The sequence below is a fragment of the Scyliorhinus canicula genome, chromosome 9 (genome assembly GCF_902713615.1).
Source record: "Scyliorhinus canicula chromosome 9, sScyCan1.1, whole genome shotgun sequence".
Lineage (NCBI taxonomy): Eukaryota > Metazoa > Chordata > Chondrichthyes > Carcharhiniformes > Scyliorhinidae > Scyliorhinus > Scyliorhinus canicula.
In genome coordinates this window covers 126,285,531-126,304,458 of record NC_052154.1, presented here as the reverse complement: position 1 = coordinate 126,304,458, position 18,928 = coordinate 126,285,531, and the positions used below count along the sequence as shown (strand labels likewise).

Sequence of the window (18,928 nt, the reverse complement as noted above, 5' to 3'; positions counted from 1 at the left end):
GCGCACAACCAAGTGAGACCCCCCACGGCCCCTTCCTCCATATCCCCATATCCCCCCTTCACCATACCCCCCATATCCCCCTCCCCCATATCCCAAATATCCCCCCTCCCCCATTTCCCCCGATCGCCACCTGCGTGTCTAACCATGCATGCTGTATTGTGTATTGTAGGACCAAACATCGAGGCACCCGTCCTCGCGGATGCTGACCGCCTGCAGGACGCCCCAGGGCGGACACGAGACAGGGAGAGACCCGGCCCCTTCCCGCATGCGACGCCCCACGACGGCTACAAGACAGGGACAGGACCCGGAGCAACAGGGAGACGACGCCCCCGTCTCTTGCGAGTGTGGCGACGCAGGCGTGTGACACCCAGCGATGAGGGGGACAGCGACAGGCCCCCTTCACAGCCCAGCCAGGACAGCCCTACCCGGGACACCGATACACATGACACCGAAATACAGGACACTGACACACAGGGGACGGGTGGACAGGAACCGCCACCCCAGGGGACCATGGACTCTGGGTCGGACGATGCTCACGCCACAACGCCACTGCTATCTCCAATACCCTCCACCATCGCAGAGACACTCACCTCGGTTGGGCACTTTCGTGATGAGGCTTCTGGTACACTCACTGGTGCGCACAACACAGCCGTACCAGTACAGCAGGTGGAGGTAGGAGCAGCCAAAGGGCCGGGTTCCTGGAGTTACCACACCCACCCATAGACCCGATGCATTCACCGAACCAGGGACGATCGAAGGGGGTGACGGCTGGCTTGCGGCGGCTGCAGACGCAGGTGGAGGAGTCCACCCACGTCCAAGAGCTGGGAGTGGTGCTGGTCATATGTGCCACCCAGGCCGAAATCGCACGGTGGCGTCCGCAGTGGTGGCAATGGGTGCGATGGTGTCAGACATGGGAGCAGTATGCAAGGCCTGGGGCTTTCCGTGCAGGCGGCGTCTGTGGCCCAGGACATGGCTGCCCTCTCACAGGAAGCCGGAGCCAGCGGTAGATGGCAGAGGCGTTCAACGCCGTGGCCCAGTCTCTGCAGGCAGTGGCCCAGTCTCAGTAGGCAGTGGCCCAGTCTCAGTAGGCAGTGGCCCAGTCTCAGCAGGCCATCGCTGGGGGCATCAGCACTATTGCCCAGGTGTTGGCCGGCGCCGCCCAGACACAGACAGGGATTGCCAACTCCCTGAGCTCCATGGCTGCAAACTAACAGACCCTTGTCGATACCAGGGCGGACCTCCAGGACTGGCAGCTCCAGATGTCGGGGATGGCCGGTCCGTTCGCACCCCTGACCGATATAGAGGCCCGGGGGCCATCGGGCACCCTAAAGGAGGAGGAGGTGCTGGGGCCCGTCCCGGGTCCCCCTGTAGGGGAGGTCCCGGAACACCGCGGCACCTCAGACTCCCCTCCCCCCCCTTCCCGTCCCAGGTGCATCTGGTGGGCAACGGGCAGGACAGGCTGGCAGCTCACCATCCCAGTCGCCCGAGCATCAGCCAGGCCCAGCTTGGCCGGGCCGCCCCAGGAAACAGCCGCCAAAGGGATCCCGAGTCACAGGGCAGGAATCACAGGAGTCCACCTCCAGTTCTACTGTACCGTCTGGGGAACCACCTAGACGTAGTCAAAGGGCCCATAAGGCCAAACAATTAGACACTGAGTAAGTTGGCACGGGTGCAGGGCACAGAGTTGTAGGGCACGTGTATGGACTGTTTGTTATTATGTTATATTGGAGAGACCCTCCAGAGCGGTCAAGAGACCTGAAACGCATTTTTAGCAGCCCAAAGCACCTCTCTATCACACCCCTGGTCGCTGCATGGGCATCGTTGTAGAGGTTCTCTGCATCAGTCTGTGGCTTCCGTATAGGTGTCATCAGCCACGACCGCAACGGGTAACCCCTGTCGCCCAGCAACCAGCCCCTCAGCCGGGGGTGGAGTCCCTCGAACATGCCGGGGGTGTAAGACTGCGCCAATACGTGTGAGTCATGTACATTCCCGGGTACCAGGCGCAGACGTGCAGGTTCATCATGTGGTGGTCGCAGACCACCTGAATGTTCATGGAATACATCCCCTTCCTTTTGGTGAACGTGGCCCTGTTATCTGTAGGTGGCCACACGGCGACGTGCATCCCATCGATCGCGCCCTGGACTACGGGAAACCCGGCCGCGGCAGCGAAGCCCACAGCCCGGGCATCCTGGCTGGCCGGGTCCACAGGGAACTGGATGTAGCAGTCTGCAATGGCATATAGGGCATCTGTCACTGCCCGGATGCACCGGTGCACTGATGTCTGTGAGATGCCGGACACATCCCCACTTGGCTCCTGGAATGACCCCGTGGCATAAAGGTTCAGGGCCACCGTAACCTTGATGGACACGGGGAGAGGGTGTCCTCCCCCAGTGCCATGCGGTGCCAGGTGTGCCATCAGGTGGCAGATGTGTGCCACGGTTTCCCGCCGCATCCGGAGTCTCCTCCTGCAAGCCCAGTCCGTGAGGTCCTGGTACGACGAGCGGGGCCGGTACACACGGGGCCTCCTCGGGCGTCTCCGTCGCCGTGGCGCCATGACCTGCTCCTTGTGCTCCTCCTCCTCTTCGTGCTTCTGCTCATCCTGTCGGGCGGGCGGCCCTCCAGCCTTCTGAAGCATATAAGGTGAACTCGAGTTGAACTTCGAAAGGGTACTGGGCAGTAGACATTTTACATTTAATTATTGAGGATTGGGATAGAAACAATACTGAATATGCATTTCAATTCTGAAATGTGAGGTTACACTCCCAGTCATTAGGTTGGCATAATGCTTTATAGTTGGTATCTCTGACTGGATCGTGGTGAAAGGTTCCCATTGTGTTTCCTTACTTTACAGATTTCAAGTGGAAAAATTGGTTATCAGTTCTGTTTACTGTGTTTAATTTTACTCTGTCTCTAGGGGATCATATTGTATTGGTTGTGAACAACCTTGGAGGATTGTCCTGCCTGGAACTGAATATTGTGGCCAAATCTGCCATGAAATATCTGGGTGAGTTTTCAAGTATTTTCATCTGAGACTCATGACTATGATGAGAGTATTTGTTTTCAGGAGACAAGTAAGACAATAGATAACAACTGGCTACAAAAGATAAACAAGTGAAGGGGTTAAAGATAGTTGCTCAGAAAGCCGGAAAATGAAAAGTTGTATTCCACAGAGATTGGTGCTGACACCTATTATGGGCCATGGTTTAGAGAACCCCAAAGTGTATCATGGAGTTCACCTGACCCACAACTTTTAATAGATTTTGTTCCGGTGGCGTGGGCTCGCAGGGCGGCCGCAGCGCGAAGAGCTATTGCCAGTGGCCGCCAGTCGCAGCGATTTCGTGGAAATCCCCGAATTTTGACGCACCCCCCGACTACCGTCGGCCTTTGGGGCCGTCGCGAGCAGCCAGCGGGGCCGGTTTAAAAACCGGTGAAGAACCCCGCGCGGGTGTTGGGGCGGCGGGGGCTGAGGTCCTGGACCAAGCGCGGCGTCGGGGCCAGAGCAGCGGGGGCGGAGCTACGAGGAGGGCGAGGAGGCAGGCCCGGGTCCATGACACCATGTAAGAGCGGTGTCCAAAAACGGATGGCTCCCACCTATGAGAAAGAAAGAAGGCTGGAACCTGGTCCCAGGGGAGTTCTGGATGAGTACAGAGGGGAAAGGAAGAGAGCTGGAAGATTTAAAGAAGTTTGGTAAAAAAAAATTTCCTCCCCTTTGTCTGTACAAAAAAGAATAATTCAGCTTGATGAAGGACAGAAGGGTGGAGCAAGAGAGAGGAGAAAAGAAAGAAAGTGAAAAACAATAAGCTGCTAAAGGATGCGAAAAGCAGCATTGAAGAAAGGAGGAAACGCGGGGTCGCCGCTGAAGGAGAAGACAAATAAAAGTGGTGATAGGATGGCGGAAGCCGAACTGCAAAGCAGGGCCGCACTATTTACGGTGGAGAAGATGACCGAGGTGATGGCGGGGGAGCTGGAAAAACAGTTTGCGGAAAAAAGAGATAGCGGCCGCATTGAAGTTACTGGTGGAGGAGGCAATCGCCCCGATAATTGCCCCGTTGAAGGTGGTGGTGGCAAAGGCATTGGCCGAGGTGAGAGAGCAGGGCGAGAAGATGAAAGAGGTGAAGGAAGTCATGTCACGGCACAGCGACCAGGTCACTTCGATGGGAGATGAGTTGCGGAGGGCTGTGGAGATTAATAGAGGTCTCAGAGCAAAGCTGGAAGACTTGGAAAACGGCTCAAGACGGCATAATTGGAGAATTGTGGGCTTGCCCGAAGGGACAGAGGGCCCAAGGCCAACACAATACTTCACGAAGAAGTTGGCGAAGCTGATAGGGGAGGGTGAGAGCCCCTCCCAGTACGAGCTAGACCGAGCCCATCGGTCATTAAGGCCGAAGCCCAAAGTGAACGAGCCGCCAAGGGCAGTAATTATCTGCTTCCATAAGTTTTGCATGAAGGAGAAGGTGTTAAACTGGGCGAAGCAGAAGCGGGAGATATTATGGGATGGTACTACGGTCCGAATCTACCAGGACTTGACGGTGGAGTTGGCAAAAAGACGAGCGGCGTTTGGGGGAGTGACAGCGACGTTGTACAAGAAGGTGGTACGGTTTGCTATGGTGTACCCAGCGAGGTTGAGGGTAACGTATAACGGCAAAGACTTTTATTTTGAGTCAGTGGATGCGGCTGAGGCGTTCGTGAAGGCAGAAGGCTTGGGACAGACATGAAGAGCGGAGCTGGAAGAGAGACTGTGGACTGTGTTTGAACAGCCGGAAAATGTATAAATGTTATAACTTTCTTTTTACGGATTTGTATTGTAATCTACATCTCTTTGTATTGTTATAGAGTTTAAGTTAATGGTGGGTTGATGGGCGCTCTGTGTTGCGACGGTTAAATGTTATGTTAGTGAATTGTATGGGTTGGATTGTTAGGTTTGTTTTTTTTTCTCTGGGACTGGGTGGAAGGGGATGATATGTCTTGGCGGGGGGGGAGCCACCCGCACTAGCTAGCTAAAGTCAGTCAGCTAGTGAACGGAGGTGAGAGGAGAGCTGCGGACATTGGAGCCTGGATAGCAGGCGTCAATGGGCCTACGAGGCGTGGAGAGTGGGGGAGGAAGGGTTGGATGCTGGGGGATGTTGTTTCTGGGGGAAAGGTGGGGGGGGGGGGTTTCGGGAGGGGGGGAAGCGGTTCGATGTTAACAATGGACAGGGACGGGTCAGGCATATGGGACAGGGCCCGGCGGTATGTTGATGGTGGATAAGAAAGGTGGGGGGGGGGGGGGGGGGGGGGTGTGAGAGACCCCCAGTAAGGGGGTGAACGTGAGAGGGCTAGGAGTTCCGGTCAAGAGGTCAAGGGTGCTTGCGCATCTTAAAAGTCTGAAAACCGATGTGGCAATGCTGCAGGAGACTCACTTGAGGGTGAAGGACCAGGTGAGACTTAAAAAGGGTTGGGTTAGCCAAGTGTTTCACTCTGGATTTGATGGAAGGGCTCGAGGGGTAGCAGTGTTGGTCAGTAAAAGGGTACGCTTCCAGATGGAGACGGTAGTGGCAGATCAGGGGGGTAGATATGTGATTGTGGCCGGGGCGCTGGACGGGAGATTGGTGGTGCTGGTAAGTGTATATAGTCCCAACTGAGACAATGCGGGATTTGTGAGGAAGTTGTTTGGGGCCATTCCTGACTTGGACACACACAAGCTGATTGTGGGGGGGGGGACTGGAACCTGGTGCAGGAGCCAAGGTTGGACAGATCACTGCCGTGCTCGCTGGTCCCATCAGTGGGGGGCAAAGGCACTAGCTGGGCTAATGGTGGAAATGAGAGTAGTGGACCCTTAGAGGTTGCTGCACCCAGGGGAACGGGAGTACTCGTTTTTCTCAGCACTCCATAGAGTATACTCGCGGATTGACTTTTTTGTGGTGGGAAAGGCTTTGCTGGCTGGAGTCAAGGGGTCAGAATACTCGGAATACAGCAATTGCTGTGTCAGATCACGCGCCACATTGGGTGGATATGGTGCTGGGGAAGGGGGTAGTGCAGAGGCCAGAGTGGAAACTGGATGCGGGGCTTTGGGGAACCAAGTATTCTGTGAAAAAATTGAAAAGGTAATTAAGGAATATGTAAGATTCAACTGTACGGGTGAGGTGTCAATGGCAGTCGTCTGGGAGGCTCTAAAGGCGGTAGTGAGGGGTGAGGTAATTTTGTTTAAGGCCAGGGTGGACAAAGAGGAGAGGTTGGAGCTTCAGAGGCTAATAGATGAGATGTTGGAGGCAGATAGGAGTTATGCGGAGGATGGGGACCCAGCGATGCTGGGAAAGAGGAAGGAACTACAGGCGAGCTTCGACCGACTCTCCACCGGGAAGGCGGTGGCCCAACTGAGGCGAGCGAGGGGTGCACTTTATGAACATGGAGACAAGGCGTATGTTAGCAGGTCAGCTCCGGAGGGAGGCAGCATCAAGGGAAATTCTTCAAGTAAGGGATAGGGCCGGGAAGCTGGTGGTGGCTCCGGAGCTGATTAACAAGGTTTTTGAGGAATTCTACGAGAGGTTGTACAGGTCAGAGCCACCCAGGGGAGACCGTGAGATGCTGGAATTTCTGGATGGGTTGGAGTACCCGAGGTTAGGGGAGGGAGACAAGGCTACATTAGAGGGAGCAATACTGGAGCAGGAGATAAAAGACACGATTGGGAGGATGCAGTCGGGGAAGGTGGCAGGGCCGGATGAGTTTCCGGGGGAAAATAATAAAAGATTTAAGGATACGTTGGCACCCCTGATGGTAGGGATGTTTGAAGAGGCGATAGGGAAGGGAATGCTGTCGCAAACCTTGAGGCAGGCATCGATTTCACTGTTGCTTAAAAAGGATAAGGATCCGACGGAGTGTGGGTCGTATAGACCCATTTCACTTCTTAATATGGAGGCAAAGGTATTGGCAAAGGTAGGCTGGTAGGCTGGAGGGGTGCCTCCCGAAGATGATAGGTGAGGATCAGACAGGGTTCGTGAAAGGGAGGCAGCTGTTTTTGAATATTAGGAGGGTCTTGGCTGAAGGAAAGGAAACAGAGGTGGTGGTGGCACTGGACGCCGAGAAGGCGTTTGATCGGGTGGAATGGGGGTACCTGATGGCAGTGCTGGAACGGTTTGGGATTGGACCGAGATTTGTGAACTGGGTAAAGTTATTATATAAGGAGCCGAAGGCGAGTGTCCACACGAACAATATCAGTTCGAGATACTTCACTTCTCTCTCCACCGTGGGATGAGGCAGGGATGTCCTGTGTCCCCCCTGCTGTTTGCGCTTGCGATCGAGCGTTGGCCATCGCATTAAGAAGTTCGGGAGCATGGAAAGGAATAATGAGGGGGGGATAGAGCATAGGGTGTCCTTGTATGCCGACGACTTGGAAGGGTGGGTGCGGGGGGGGAGGGGGGGCTGTGCATGTCTGTGGGTAATCCCTGGTTCTTTTTTTTTCTTTGTCATTTGTTTATGTTAACATGCGGGCTGATGTCTGGGCATGGTGGGAGGATGGGATCGTTGTTACTGTTATGGGGTTTGAGATATTTGTTGTTGGTTATTGATTGTTGTTAGGTGTAAATTCGGGAGAAAAATTGTGAAAAAGGAGGAGAATAAAAATATTTTTAAAAAACTTATAATTGATTTTGGTTATGGGGAGCACAAGGGCCCACTCTACAGGTGTGATGCAACAGAGATCCAAAGTACTTTTAAAACAAAACAATGTTTATTCTATGAATCCAGTTTATATTTTATAAACACACAGTAAACATCTTAGCAACTATCAACTCAAATACACCCCCCCCCCCAACAAATACAGTACTCCATAAGTAACCCTTAATCTTTCCGAGCAACATCCATAAGACAAATATCCTCTTTAACAAAGACAGCAGATTTAAATTCTCTACTGAGAACAGTTATCATTTTTAAATTGGCAAGTGATCTGAAGACATTCTTTTCATGCAGAGAGAGATCAAAATTACACCTTGTTTGGCTGGATGCAGCTCCAGCTCTGAAAACGAAACCAAACACACACTGTAGCTGCCAGCTCAAAAACGAAAGTAAAAGCAGACAGACAGCCCAGCTACACCCACACTCTGACATCACTGCAGCTACTTGATAAACGCCCAATTCTTAAAGGTACATCCACTGCAGCTGTTTGATAAACACTAATTTCTTAAAGGTACTCTCACACAATAAGCGATTTTCATTTCATTTCATGACACAAAACTATGTCCATTATTTACGTAAAAGATATTTGGTGGGATTCTCCATTTCGGAGACTAAGTGTTGACATTGATGCAGAATTCATGGAATTCTACGGCAGCAAAACTGCCGCCGCATCTTGACCGATTTCGCTGCGGTTAAAGGGTTAGCACTGGCGCCACGTGGAACACAATCGATTCCAATGAGAAACGGTGCCAGATTCGCCGGTTTCGCGATTGAAACTCAGGAGGCTGTCAAGCTGCAGCCACATATACACACTTCACTCCCCACACACACCATCCCAACCAACAAGATGGCAGCAAGACGCTCGCCCCAAGATTCAATGACGCTGAGCTGGAGACCCTCCTGGACGCCGTGGAGGAGAGAAGGATGGCCCTGTACCCCTGGGAAGGAGGCTGCCAGCCGCCACCATTTGCCGTGCCTAGGCACAGGTGGCAGAGGCAGTGAACGCCATGGGCAACATCGTCTGGACTGGCCAACAGTTACGGAAAGAACTGCATGACCTCTTCAAGGCAGCCAGGGTGAGTAGGCAGCACTGTGCTCCTGGCACTAACTTCTTCCCACACACTTCACACTTATAACCCAACACCCCCCCCCCCAATCAAGCGGAACCCTCACCCTGCACCACATGCTGGCATCCATACCGGGTGCCCTTGCCACTGAGGTGGCCAGCTACCCATCCGCTGGACTGCATGCATTGGACTGCCTATCACTGTTGTTTTCTGTCTCTTTCGCTCCCCCTCCCCAGGAGAACGCCGCCTATAACCGCCGGGGGCGGGAGAAGATAGGAGGGGGACCTCTAGACCTGAGGTTCCTAACTGGCAGAGGACCCTGGATGTGGTCGGCAGCCTGGAGGAAAGGGAGGACGCCGAGGTGGAGTTTGGCTGCAGGCGAGGAAGTGAGAACCCGCTTAGTTCAAGGCCCCCCCCAAACAGCAGCCCCACACCACACTCACCCTCCACCACGCTCACGCCCACCACCCCTGTCCCACGGTCTAATCATGCGTCTTGTCTTGAGTCTTGCAGGAGCAGCTGGAGATGATACGGGTCCATTTGGTGTCCCCCGCCGCCTGCCAGTGCCACAGCCGGAGACCCCCGTGAGCCGTGTACCGACGAGAGCACCTCCGCCCAGGACAGGGTTGCCACCTCACAGGAAACCATGTGCCAGAGCCACCAGGACATCGTAGTAGCGCTTCTGAGCGTGACCAAGTCCTCGAATGACAGGCACTGCCGGTACACACGAGGCCTCGTGCAACGCCTCCTTGGCACCTCGGCCCATTGAGCAGCTGGCTCTCCATCCTGGGTGGCTGCCACCTGTTCTGCTGCGGCATGCTCCGCTGCTGCACCTTACTCCTCGAGCAGCGACAGCACATACAGCCACAGGGCATTCCCCCCCAGGGCTGCAAAGACTAACAGGAAGGCCACCATTGCTGGTTGACATGTTAGCATGGTGCCAAACCCTGTGCCCAACCAGGTCCAATGGGCTACATGGTGGCCCCAGTTGACAGTGCGGGCTCTGCCCCCGCATGCCGCCCCCCACATCCCTGCACCCCTGGCCCCATTGATGCCAGGCACTGTGGGGACCTCTGGCCCAGACGCCTGTCCCTGATGCCAGGGGTACCGTCAGCTGATACTGCACTTTCCAACGGCATGCTCCACGGCCCTCGCCTAGTGCCCCTGTTAGCAGTACTGTGGCATTGCCCACGTTGGGCCTCTGGCGAGTGGCATCCGGGTTGGGGGATGGGTATGGCGGAGGGTGGGGTGTGGGGGCACCCATTCGGCCAGTGTCACTATGAAGAACCATGGGCCAGGATGTGTGGTTACTGGGGTGCTCAGCAAGACGGCAGCCTTGCAGGCTGTGGTAATGACGGTGCGTGACTGGACACCGCCCCAGTTTGTGGGGGTGGGGAGGGGTCACCCCTGGTACTCGATCCATTCCCCCATCATCTCCCCCTCCCCTGGCTATGGCTGGCACCCCCCAGCCAGTTCGGCTAGTGTCCAGCCTGGCAGCCCACAGTTGTGCCTCTCTGTGTCCTACCCCCTCACTCTCCCTCATCAGCCACAAACGCGGTTTCATGATTTTTAAAAGCACAAGTGAACTCCGTCGTGGGGGACTCAGCCAATCGGAAGAGGAGAATTGCGGAGGCCCGAGGAATACCGGGTCAGGGCCACTAATTACATGCAAACGGTGTTTACTGATGTGTGTTCCGGAACGTATTGACGCCGCTGTCGAGGTAACGGAGAATTGCAATTTGGCGTCAAATCGGCGCCCGCTGCAATTTAGAGAACCTATTCTCCGTCCAACCGTCTTTCGCAGATTTGGCGTCAGTCAATGTAGAATCCTGTTCTTGGACCTTGGGATTGGAAATATAATTACAATATTTGTGGGTGGGACCAATTGGGAGGTGCAATGCCGAGAAAGACTGCGATAAAATAAAAGAAGATGTTAATAAATTTATAGGAAGTTCTAGGTAAGGTCTGGGGAATTCTGAACAACAGAACATAATTAGAGCACGGCCATTTAAGAATTAAATGAATATTCATTATTTCTTGCAAAAGATAGTAAAAATCTAGGGCTGGATTCCCCGCCGTGCCACTTTTCTGCCTTGACCCGCTGATGGGATTCTCCGTTACGCTAACCGGTCAATGGGGTTTCCCACTGTGGGGCAGCCCCATGCCGTTGGGAAACCCCCGACAAAACGGAGAATCACGCCGGTGGATTCTTCTTCCCCTACAATTCTGTGGGTAAATCATCAATTGAAATTTTAAGGACTGCGATTGATCGATTTTTGTTAGGTCAGTGCATCAAGGGATATGGGACAAATGGAGCTGGGGCACATATCAGCCATGAACTAATTGAATGATGAAATAGGCTAAATGGCTTACCACCATTCCTTTATTATATAGGAGCGTAATATCAATCAGCCTGTCAGGTTGAGGCAAAGCAGGACAATGGGTGAGACCTGTTGATGTTCTTCCTAAACCAGAGACCCTGGGCTGGATTCTCCGATTTGCAGGCTATGTCCTGACTCCAACATGGGAACGGTAGCGCTGTACGACCGGAAAATCTGCGCAAAACGCCACCGATCCTCCGTTTGGTGGGGGGGCTAGCAGGCAGGCAACATAGAGCACCCGGCTCTAGCTGCTGATACAGCGGAGAATTGTCGGGTCCGTGGCCGCACGTATGCATGGCAGCGGCCACAGCGTGCAACATGGCGCCGGCCGCGCACGGATCCGGCCTGCCAAATATAGCCCACCCTTTGGCCAGGCTCGCAACGCCCGGACCACGTCCCAACAGTGCCCCCAGTTCCTGGCAAAGTCCCCCCTGCCCGCGGATCGTCTCTCCCCCCAACTGGCAGCTCCAGACTGAGTCCGCAGCCAACACACCGAGTTCCCGATAAAAAAATAGCGTGAGAGACCGGCGCCGTCTCCCACTCTAGGAGTATGCCAATTTGGAGGGGGCGGCGCACCGCGAAAGTGGCGCCGCCCCCGATTCCGTCGCAAACGAGGATTCTCCGGCCAATCGCAAAACGTGATTTCGGTGACCGGAGAATCCCGCCTCCTGTGCCTCAATCCCAACCTAGGTGCTAATTTGAGGAAAAGAATGAAAATCCTAATGTTTATGCTGCAACTGTAATTCTGGATTTTTTTTTTGAAAATTTGCTTGTCTGGCATTTCACAATCTACAGCCAACAGGTGCATACCAGAGGTCACAGATACCCTGTATGCCTGAGCATCAGACTTCATCACCTTTGAGCTGGACCAGGCCCATCAAGATACCTGGGCTGTAGGATTCTCCACCATCACCGGGATGCTCCAGTTCCAGGGGCAATCGGAGGCACACGTGCCATCCTGCATACACCGGGGCATCTGGGAGTGCCTTTTATTAACAGGAAGTGGTTCCACTTCCTGAATGTTCAGAGTATGTGCGACCACCACGTCCATGCACGTATGTTCCCACTACCCAGGAATTGTGCATGACAGCTACATCCTGACAGCACTTGTAGATCCCCGGTGTCTTCAAGGACCAACCCAGGATGATGGGTTGGCTCTTGGGGAACAAGAGATACCTGCTGAGGTCCTGGCTGGGACACTGGTGCGGAGGCCCGAGTCCGATGCGGAACCCGGTATAATGAGGCTCATGCTGCCACCCGTGCTGTTATTGACCAGGACATCGGAGTGCTTAAATTGTGGTTCCGATGGGACTTCCGGTTGCGGCGATGCAGTGCTAAGCCGCACGTTCGGTGGCTCCCGTTATTTTTGGACTTTCGGGCTCTTTTAAGGGCCCGCAACGGCGCTGTTTTGACTTCTCCCCGGGTGGGAACACAGCCTCTGTGCTTGCCGGCCGGTGGATGGGCTGGACTAGAAGTGGAGCGACCAGAAAATCAACTTTGCAGCAGAAGAAGGTGCGAGGCAGAAAGGACAAGATGGCGGCGGGCGGGGAACCGGCAGCGTGGCAGCAGTGGGCGAGGGAGCAGCAGGAGCTGCTGCTGCGCTCCTTCCAGGAACTAAAGGCTGAGATCCTGGAGCCGTTGAGGGCATCGCTGGACAGGCCCGAGGCGACTCAGACGGCTCAGGCTGCGGAGATTCGGGAGCTGCAGCATAAGGCTTCGGAGAACGAGGACGAACTCCTGGGCCTGGTGGTGAAGGTGGAGTCGCACGAGGTGCTTCACAAGAAATGGTTGGCAAGGATGGAGGAGATGGAGAATCGCTCCCGCTGGAAGAATCTGCAGATTTTGGGCCTCCCGGAGGGGCTGGAAGGTTCGAATTTGGGGGCCTACGTGGTCCTGATGCTGAACTCGCTGATGGGCGTGGGGTCGTTCCGGGGACCCCTGGAGCTGGAGGGTGCCCATCGGGTGCTGCTGCGGAAGCCCAGGCCGAACGAGCCGCCCAGGGCGGTGCTGGTCCGCTTTCAACGCTTGGTCGACCATGAGTGTGTGCTTCGTTAGACGAAGAGGGAGAGGAGTAGCAAGTGGGAGAATACGGAGATCAGGATCTACCAGGAGTGCGGAGGTGGTGAAGAGAAGGGCTGGGTTTAACCGGGCGAAGGCAGTGCTCCATAAGAAGGGGGTCAAGTTTGGCCTGTTGCAGCCGGCACGCCTGTGGGTCACTTATAAAGACCGCCAACTTTATTTTGACTCCCCGGAGGAGGCCTGGACTTTTGTCCAGGCAGAGAATCTGGACTTGAACTGGGGGCTGGGGAACGTTGTACGCGGAGGCTTTGTCCTCCTTGATATCCTTTTGCTTTTTTTGGTTCTATTAGACGATGTTTTTTTGCTGTTCTGTTTTTTCTTTTCTGCTTTTCGGGACTGTTATCTGTTTACTTGGGTGTTTTATCATATCATGTTGGGATTTTTATTATTTCAGTGGTTGCGGTTTTGGGTGGAGTTTGCGGCCCTGTTGGGTCATGTGCCTGTCTTCCCGCGTTTTGGGTCGGGGGCGGGGCTTGGAATGGGTTCGGGGGCGGGGCTTTTCGCCCGCGCTGGAGAAGTAGGGGGCGGGGTCGGCATTGGGGGAATGGGTGTGACACTGGTGAGGGTAATTGGGGTGGCGGGAGCAGCCAGGGTCAGCAGGAGTCGGCTAGGGGGGCCCTAGCTTGGGGGGGGAAGGGAGGGGGGATACCGGGTTGCTGCTGGAATGGCGAAGAAGGAGCTGGAGCGTGCAGAGGGGGTCGGGATGGGGTCTGTCGCTGTGGGGAATGGCTGAGCGGGGGGCGCGGGCATGTGGCGGATTACGGAAGATAATGGCTAGTCGACGGGGGAGGGGGGCAGGCGGCCCTCCGATCCGGCTGATCACCTGGAATGTGAGGGGACTGAATGAACCGGTCAAACGGTCCCGCGTGTTCGCGCACCTGAGGGGGCTGAAGGCGGACATATGGCTATGCTTCAGGAGACGCACCTAAAAGTGGCGGATCAGGTTAGGTTGAGGAAGGGGTGGGTGGGCCAAGTGTTTCATTCGGGGCCGGATGCAAAAAGACGGTGGGTGGCGATCCTGGTGGGGAAGAGGGCGTCGTTTAAGGCGTCGAGTGTGGTGGCAGACAGCGGCGGGAGGTACATGATGGTGAGCGGCAAGCTACAAAGGGAGCGGGTGGTGCTGGTCAATGTATACGACCCGAATTGGAATGTGTGGCCACGAATAAGAGGAGGTCGGAGTATTTTCAATTATATCGAGGGACGAGGCAGGGCTGTCCCCCTACCTTTTGCGCTGGCAATTGAACGCCTGGCTATGGCGCTGAGGGAGTCGGGCAATTGGAGGGGGCTGGTCCGGGGTGGGGAGGAGCACCGAGTGTCGCTCTACGCGGACGACCTTTTGTTGTATGTGGCGGACACAGTGGAGGGAATGCCGGTGGTAATGGGGATTCTCCGGGAATTTGGGGATTTCTCATGGTATAAGCTTAACTTTGGGAAAAGCGAGCTGTTTGTGGTACACCCGGGAGTCCAGGAGGGGGGGGGATTGGGAGGCTCCCACTGAAAAGGGCGGAGAGGAGCTTCAGGTACTTGGGGGTTCAGGTGGCCAGGAGCTGGGGGGCCTTGCATAAGCTTAAACATAAATTGGCTGAGACTAAGCCTCGCACATGAAGAGGAAGGGTTAACTCTCTTCAAGGCATCCACCCAAGTCCCGTCCTCTATCTGCTCCCCTAGTTCCCCCTCCCATTTAGCCTTCAGCTCCTCCACTGACGACTCCTCCATCTCCTGCATTACTTTATAAATGTTAGACACCTTCCCCTCTCCGACCCACACCCCCGAAAGCACTCTGTCCATCGCCCCCCGCGAGGGCAGCAAAGGAAATTCCTCCACCTGTCGCCTAGCAAACGCCTTTACCTGCAAGTATCTGAACATGTTTTTGTGAAAATTTGAATAAAAATTATTATTTTTTTTTTTAATTGTGGTTACGATGCCTGGACGCTCTGGTGGTGTACTGCAGTACAGCCCCCAAAGGATCTCCTGCTTTGTCGTGGTCTGGTGCTCTCTCCACAACCTGGCACAGCCAAGGGGACTGTGTAACGTCACCCCACGGTGATTGGCCTGTGTTGGCAGTGTCAATAAGTCAATATACAAGGCAGGGGAGTGATGATCACTCACTGTGAGGAAAGCTCTGGTCCTCCTCAGTTTCTGCAAAAGTCTGACTCCTGTCTCTGCTGTCAGCGCACTCACACCCATCCTTTGAATGGGGTCTGCATCAGGGGTGTTTGGACCACTTTGCGAGGGAGTTGGGGGTGGAGAGAGAAGAGGGCAACAGGGGGAGGCGGTGCAGGCAGGCCCGCTGTGAACATTAACATGACAGAGGCTTCACATGTATCAGGTGTAACATGTTTTAACAGTAAACATTTGACATTTCCATTCCCCCTACTTTTCGATAGTGAACACCATTGTCCACTCAGTACTCCTCAATCTTCTTGATCTTTAGTGGTCCATTGCTACATCTAGGTGTGTCCTCATGGTGCACATCACAGGTGAAGACAGCCTGCTGCTTACCGTGTCCCATGGCCTTTGATGCCCTTGGCGGATGTCCTCTGGAAGACCTGGAGCCAGAGGGCCCCGTCCGACTTCCGGGTTGCACCAGCATCGCCATACCACCCTGTTCTACCCACTACCCTTGAGATGCGCAGGTGTCAGGGAGTGGCAATTTGGAACAATTGGAGACCACTGTTGTCTCCTTGGTGGCAGTCCCTGGGTTGGCCTCCAGCGCTTCCTCTCCCAGACAGTGCCCGTATTTCCCTGGGGGACTCCATGGGACAGAGGACAGCTGGAGTGCGCTCCAGAGGCCACTGATTCATCTGGCTCCGCAGTCTTGGTGGATCCCCATTGTCTGTACCATGGTGCCAATGCCCTCAGCGATAGTCCTCAGTGATTGGGTCATACTCTAAAGTGCCTCGGCAATGATCACCTGCATCTGGGACATGTCCCTCATCAACAGGGACACGATGTTGAGTCCCCCGCCATAGTCATAACAGACTGAGCTATGTTTGGGCATCAAGAAGTGGGCATCACACTCCAGGCTTTCCACTGCGGTCGCCACCCTGGCAGTGTTGGCCTCAGTTCCATCTATTGTCAGCAGCTTCTTGTGTACCCAAAGTGTTTAGGACTCCTCCAACCAGCTATGCAGTCACTTGAATCTACCTGACATCCCCTCCTGAATGTCACAGCTCTGGAATCTCACCTGCATCAGCTTTGGGAAAACCTTGTCCAAATGTTTGGTATCTGACTGAGATGCAGCTGAGTCCTGGGATCCAGCAGACCTCTGACTGCTGACTTCCTTGAATGTTGCTGCCTCCATCTGATGTGCATCAGGAACTGTGTAGTGCTCATCAGACTGTTCTCCAGAAACTTGTCAACTAGTGTCGCCCACCGAGGTGTGTGTCTTGTGCTCTGTGCTCGTGCAAGATGGGAATGAGAGCTGTGATGCCTCGATGGTCATCTCCTCGAAGCTCTCTTCCAAGGTGGTCTCTTGGGTGGTGCGGAGAGTGGGAATAACTCCGGATGGTCCGGCCTCATCAGATGGAGATCCTGCCAGACAATAGACATGTGGTCAGTGAGAGGGAAGGATCATTTTGTCTGATGTGAACTACTCACTTGAGACAGATCATCTGGGTGAAGGGGCAATGGATCCTCACCTCTGTGGTGCAGGCCAACCTTGTTGTCAGTGACTGCTCTCTCCTCGGTCAACCCTGCGATCTTCAGGGCCAATTCCGCTTGTTACGGACTATCTTCTCATGCAAGGACAAAGAGAGGGCATTGTGTGTTGCATGTTTGATGGGTCAGGGTGGTTTATAGCAGGTTGCATGTGTGGGTCTGCACTTAGACATAACGTGGCTGTGCTGGTGTGTGCCAGGGGGTTCTGAGGAACAAGCTCGAAGATCGGATGTGAGATGGGTGCGAGGTGTCAGCCTGTGATATTTGAGGCTGGGATTTGGGAATTTGAGGGGTGGTAAGCGGAACTGATGCCAGGGGAGAGGTGGTAACTTACCATTGCAGCTCAGTGGAAGTCGTTCTTCTTCCGACATTGGACAGTGGTCCTCCTTGTCATTGACTGCCACTGCCTCCCAAGTGGCATTGCTGACCCTGCTGCTGGTCCTCTGACCCCCTTGGGGAAACAGGATGGCCAGCCTTTCATTCGCAGTGTCGAGAAGCCTGGCCAGGTCGGCATCCCCAAAGCGAGGAGCATGTCTGCGCGCTGCCATGCTTGTGTGTTGACTGGGTGTCAGTGGTGAGGGAGAGTTTAAAAGCAGCTCCTCCTTCGCAGCAAGAAGCTGAGGCACCACTCCAGCATATCAGACGGCAAGACAGCCAGTAATGGTAAGAAGCTTGTGGGGACTCATTTCCGGCACTAAGTGCTATTGAATATGGGCGATCTCGCCAGTGCGGCCGTCGAGGAATACCTCACCAAACGCACCCAAAATGAATTGCGCTCTTGACCTTTAGTATTTATGAATTCATTCATGTTCCCTTTTTCCTTGTGGTCCTTCTATATTGTAGTCCACTCTCCTTATTTCTGTCTAGTAGGCTCTGATTGGGCTAGATTCAAATCAAGGTCCATAAAGTGGAAGGATATGTTCTAACCCATAATTGCATTTCACCCCATGGAATGAAAGCAATAAAATTTCAGCCTGTATTGATACAAATGTCATGCTCAAGAAAACACAGCCTATGCTCCGCTCCCAATTCAATTCTGCTCCATTCTCTGTTATTATAGCTTCTTTATGGTGTGAATGTGAAATTTGTAATTTTTTTGAAGAAGTGGCAAAAATGAAGTGTCAGATGAACCTCTTTAATGTTTAAATTGTTTCAATGTTGTGAGGATTGAATTAAGAGCTATTTCTGCTGCAGTAATAATGTAATGGATCTTTTATGGGCATCTCTTTCAGAGAGTAAGGAAGTCGTTATTGAAAGGGCCTACGTCGGTTCCTTAATGACAGCCTTGGAAATGGGAGGAACTTCTTTGACTCTGATGCATGCAGATAGCGAACAACTGAAACTCTTGGGTGAGTGCTTTTAGATGAAGTCTGCTACAGAATTTCTTGTTGCCATTTCTTTGTGAATGAATGTTTTTGGAACTTTGTATTTTTCTTCTTATCGGTTGCAGGCCCAGTGATGGCTAGTCAGGTCTATCCGTGACTGGGAGATTCTCCCACAGCAGGTGCAAGTGAAGGGGTAGCCGCTGCTCAGAGCAATTGGATCTATCTTTTTACCCCTTTTCTCTTATATGCTGGCTGTTTGCTCAGTCTCAAAGATGTCTGTAGCACTTCCGATGTGGTATCTCCGGGGATCCTCTTTTAGGCCTGCGCACTGGCGATGGTTCATGTGGCACACAGAGAGGACAGGTTTTTTTAAATCCTTTGCCCAGGTGGCATCGTGAATGAACGTCCTGTGGAATCCTGCCCTGTTCCCAGCAGGTCATGAAAAGCTCATGGAGCTAGGTAGAAAGGACAGGGCCATCAGTTTAGATTGAAGGATATGACAGAAGGTGCAACTCTTATTTATAACTAGAGTAAGACACTAACTGGATATCCCAGAGATGGAGAGCTTTGGACACTATCACACTGTTGGATAGGGCTATTGACAGTATTTTTCCAGACACTGCAGTGGTATCAAGTCCCACAGCTATTTTAGGTAGGTAGCAAGTGAAGGCAAGTCAATTCTGCAATCTGTGCTTACCCAAGAACTTTTATGTAAGTTCTGGACCCTAATTTTCCAGGATCCTGAGAACCCACAAATCTGGTGGCC

The 18,928-nt window shown here is 53.8% G+C and overlaps 1 protein-coding gene across 3 annotated transcripts in view; it reads left to right on the top strand.

Annotated features, from left to right (window-relative positions):
- tkfc (triokinase/FMN cyclase) overlaps positions 1-18,928 on the top strand; it is a 119,625-nt gene that overhangs the window by 43,759 nt on the left and 56,938 nt on the right. For all 3 annotated transcript variants that reach the window (XR_005461888.1, XM_038807519.1, XM_038807518.1), the window contains exons 9-10: positions 2,915-3,004; positions 18,070-18,186. Coding sequence is in view for 2 of the 3 variants with exons in the window: in XM_038807519.1 (XP_038663447.1) it covers positions 2,915-3,004; positions 18,070-18,186 (207 nt within the window). In the remaining variant the exon portion in view is untranslated. The remainder of the gene's footprint in view (positions 1-2,914; positions 3,005-18,069; positions 18,187-18,928) is intronic.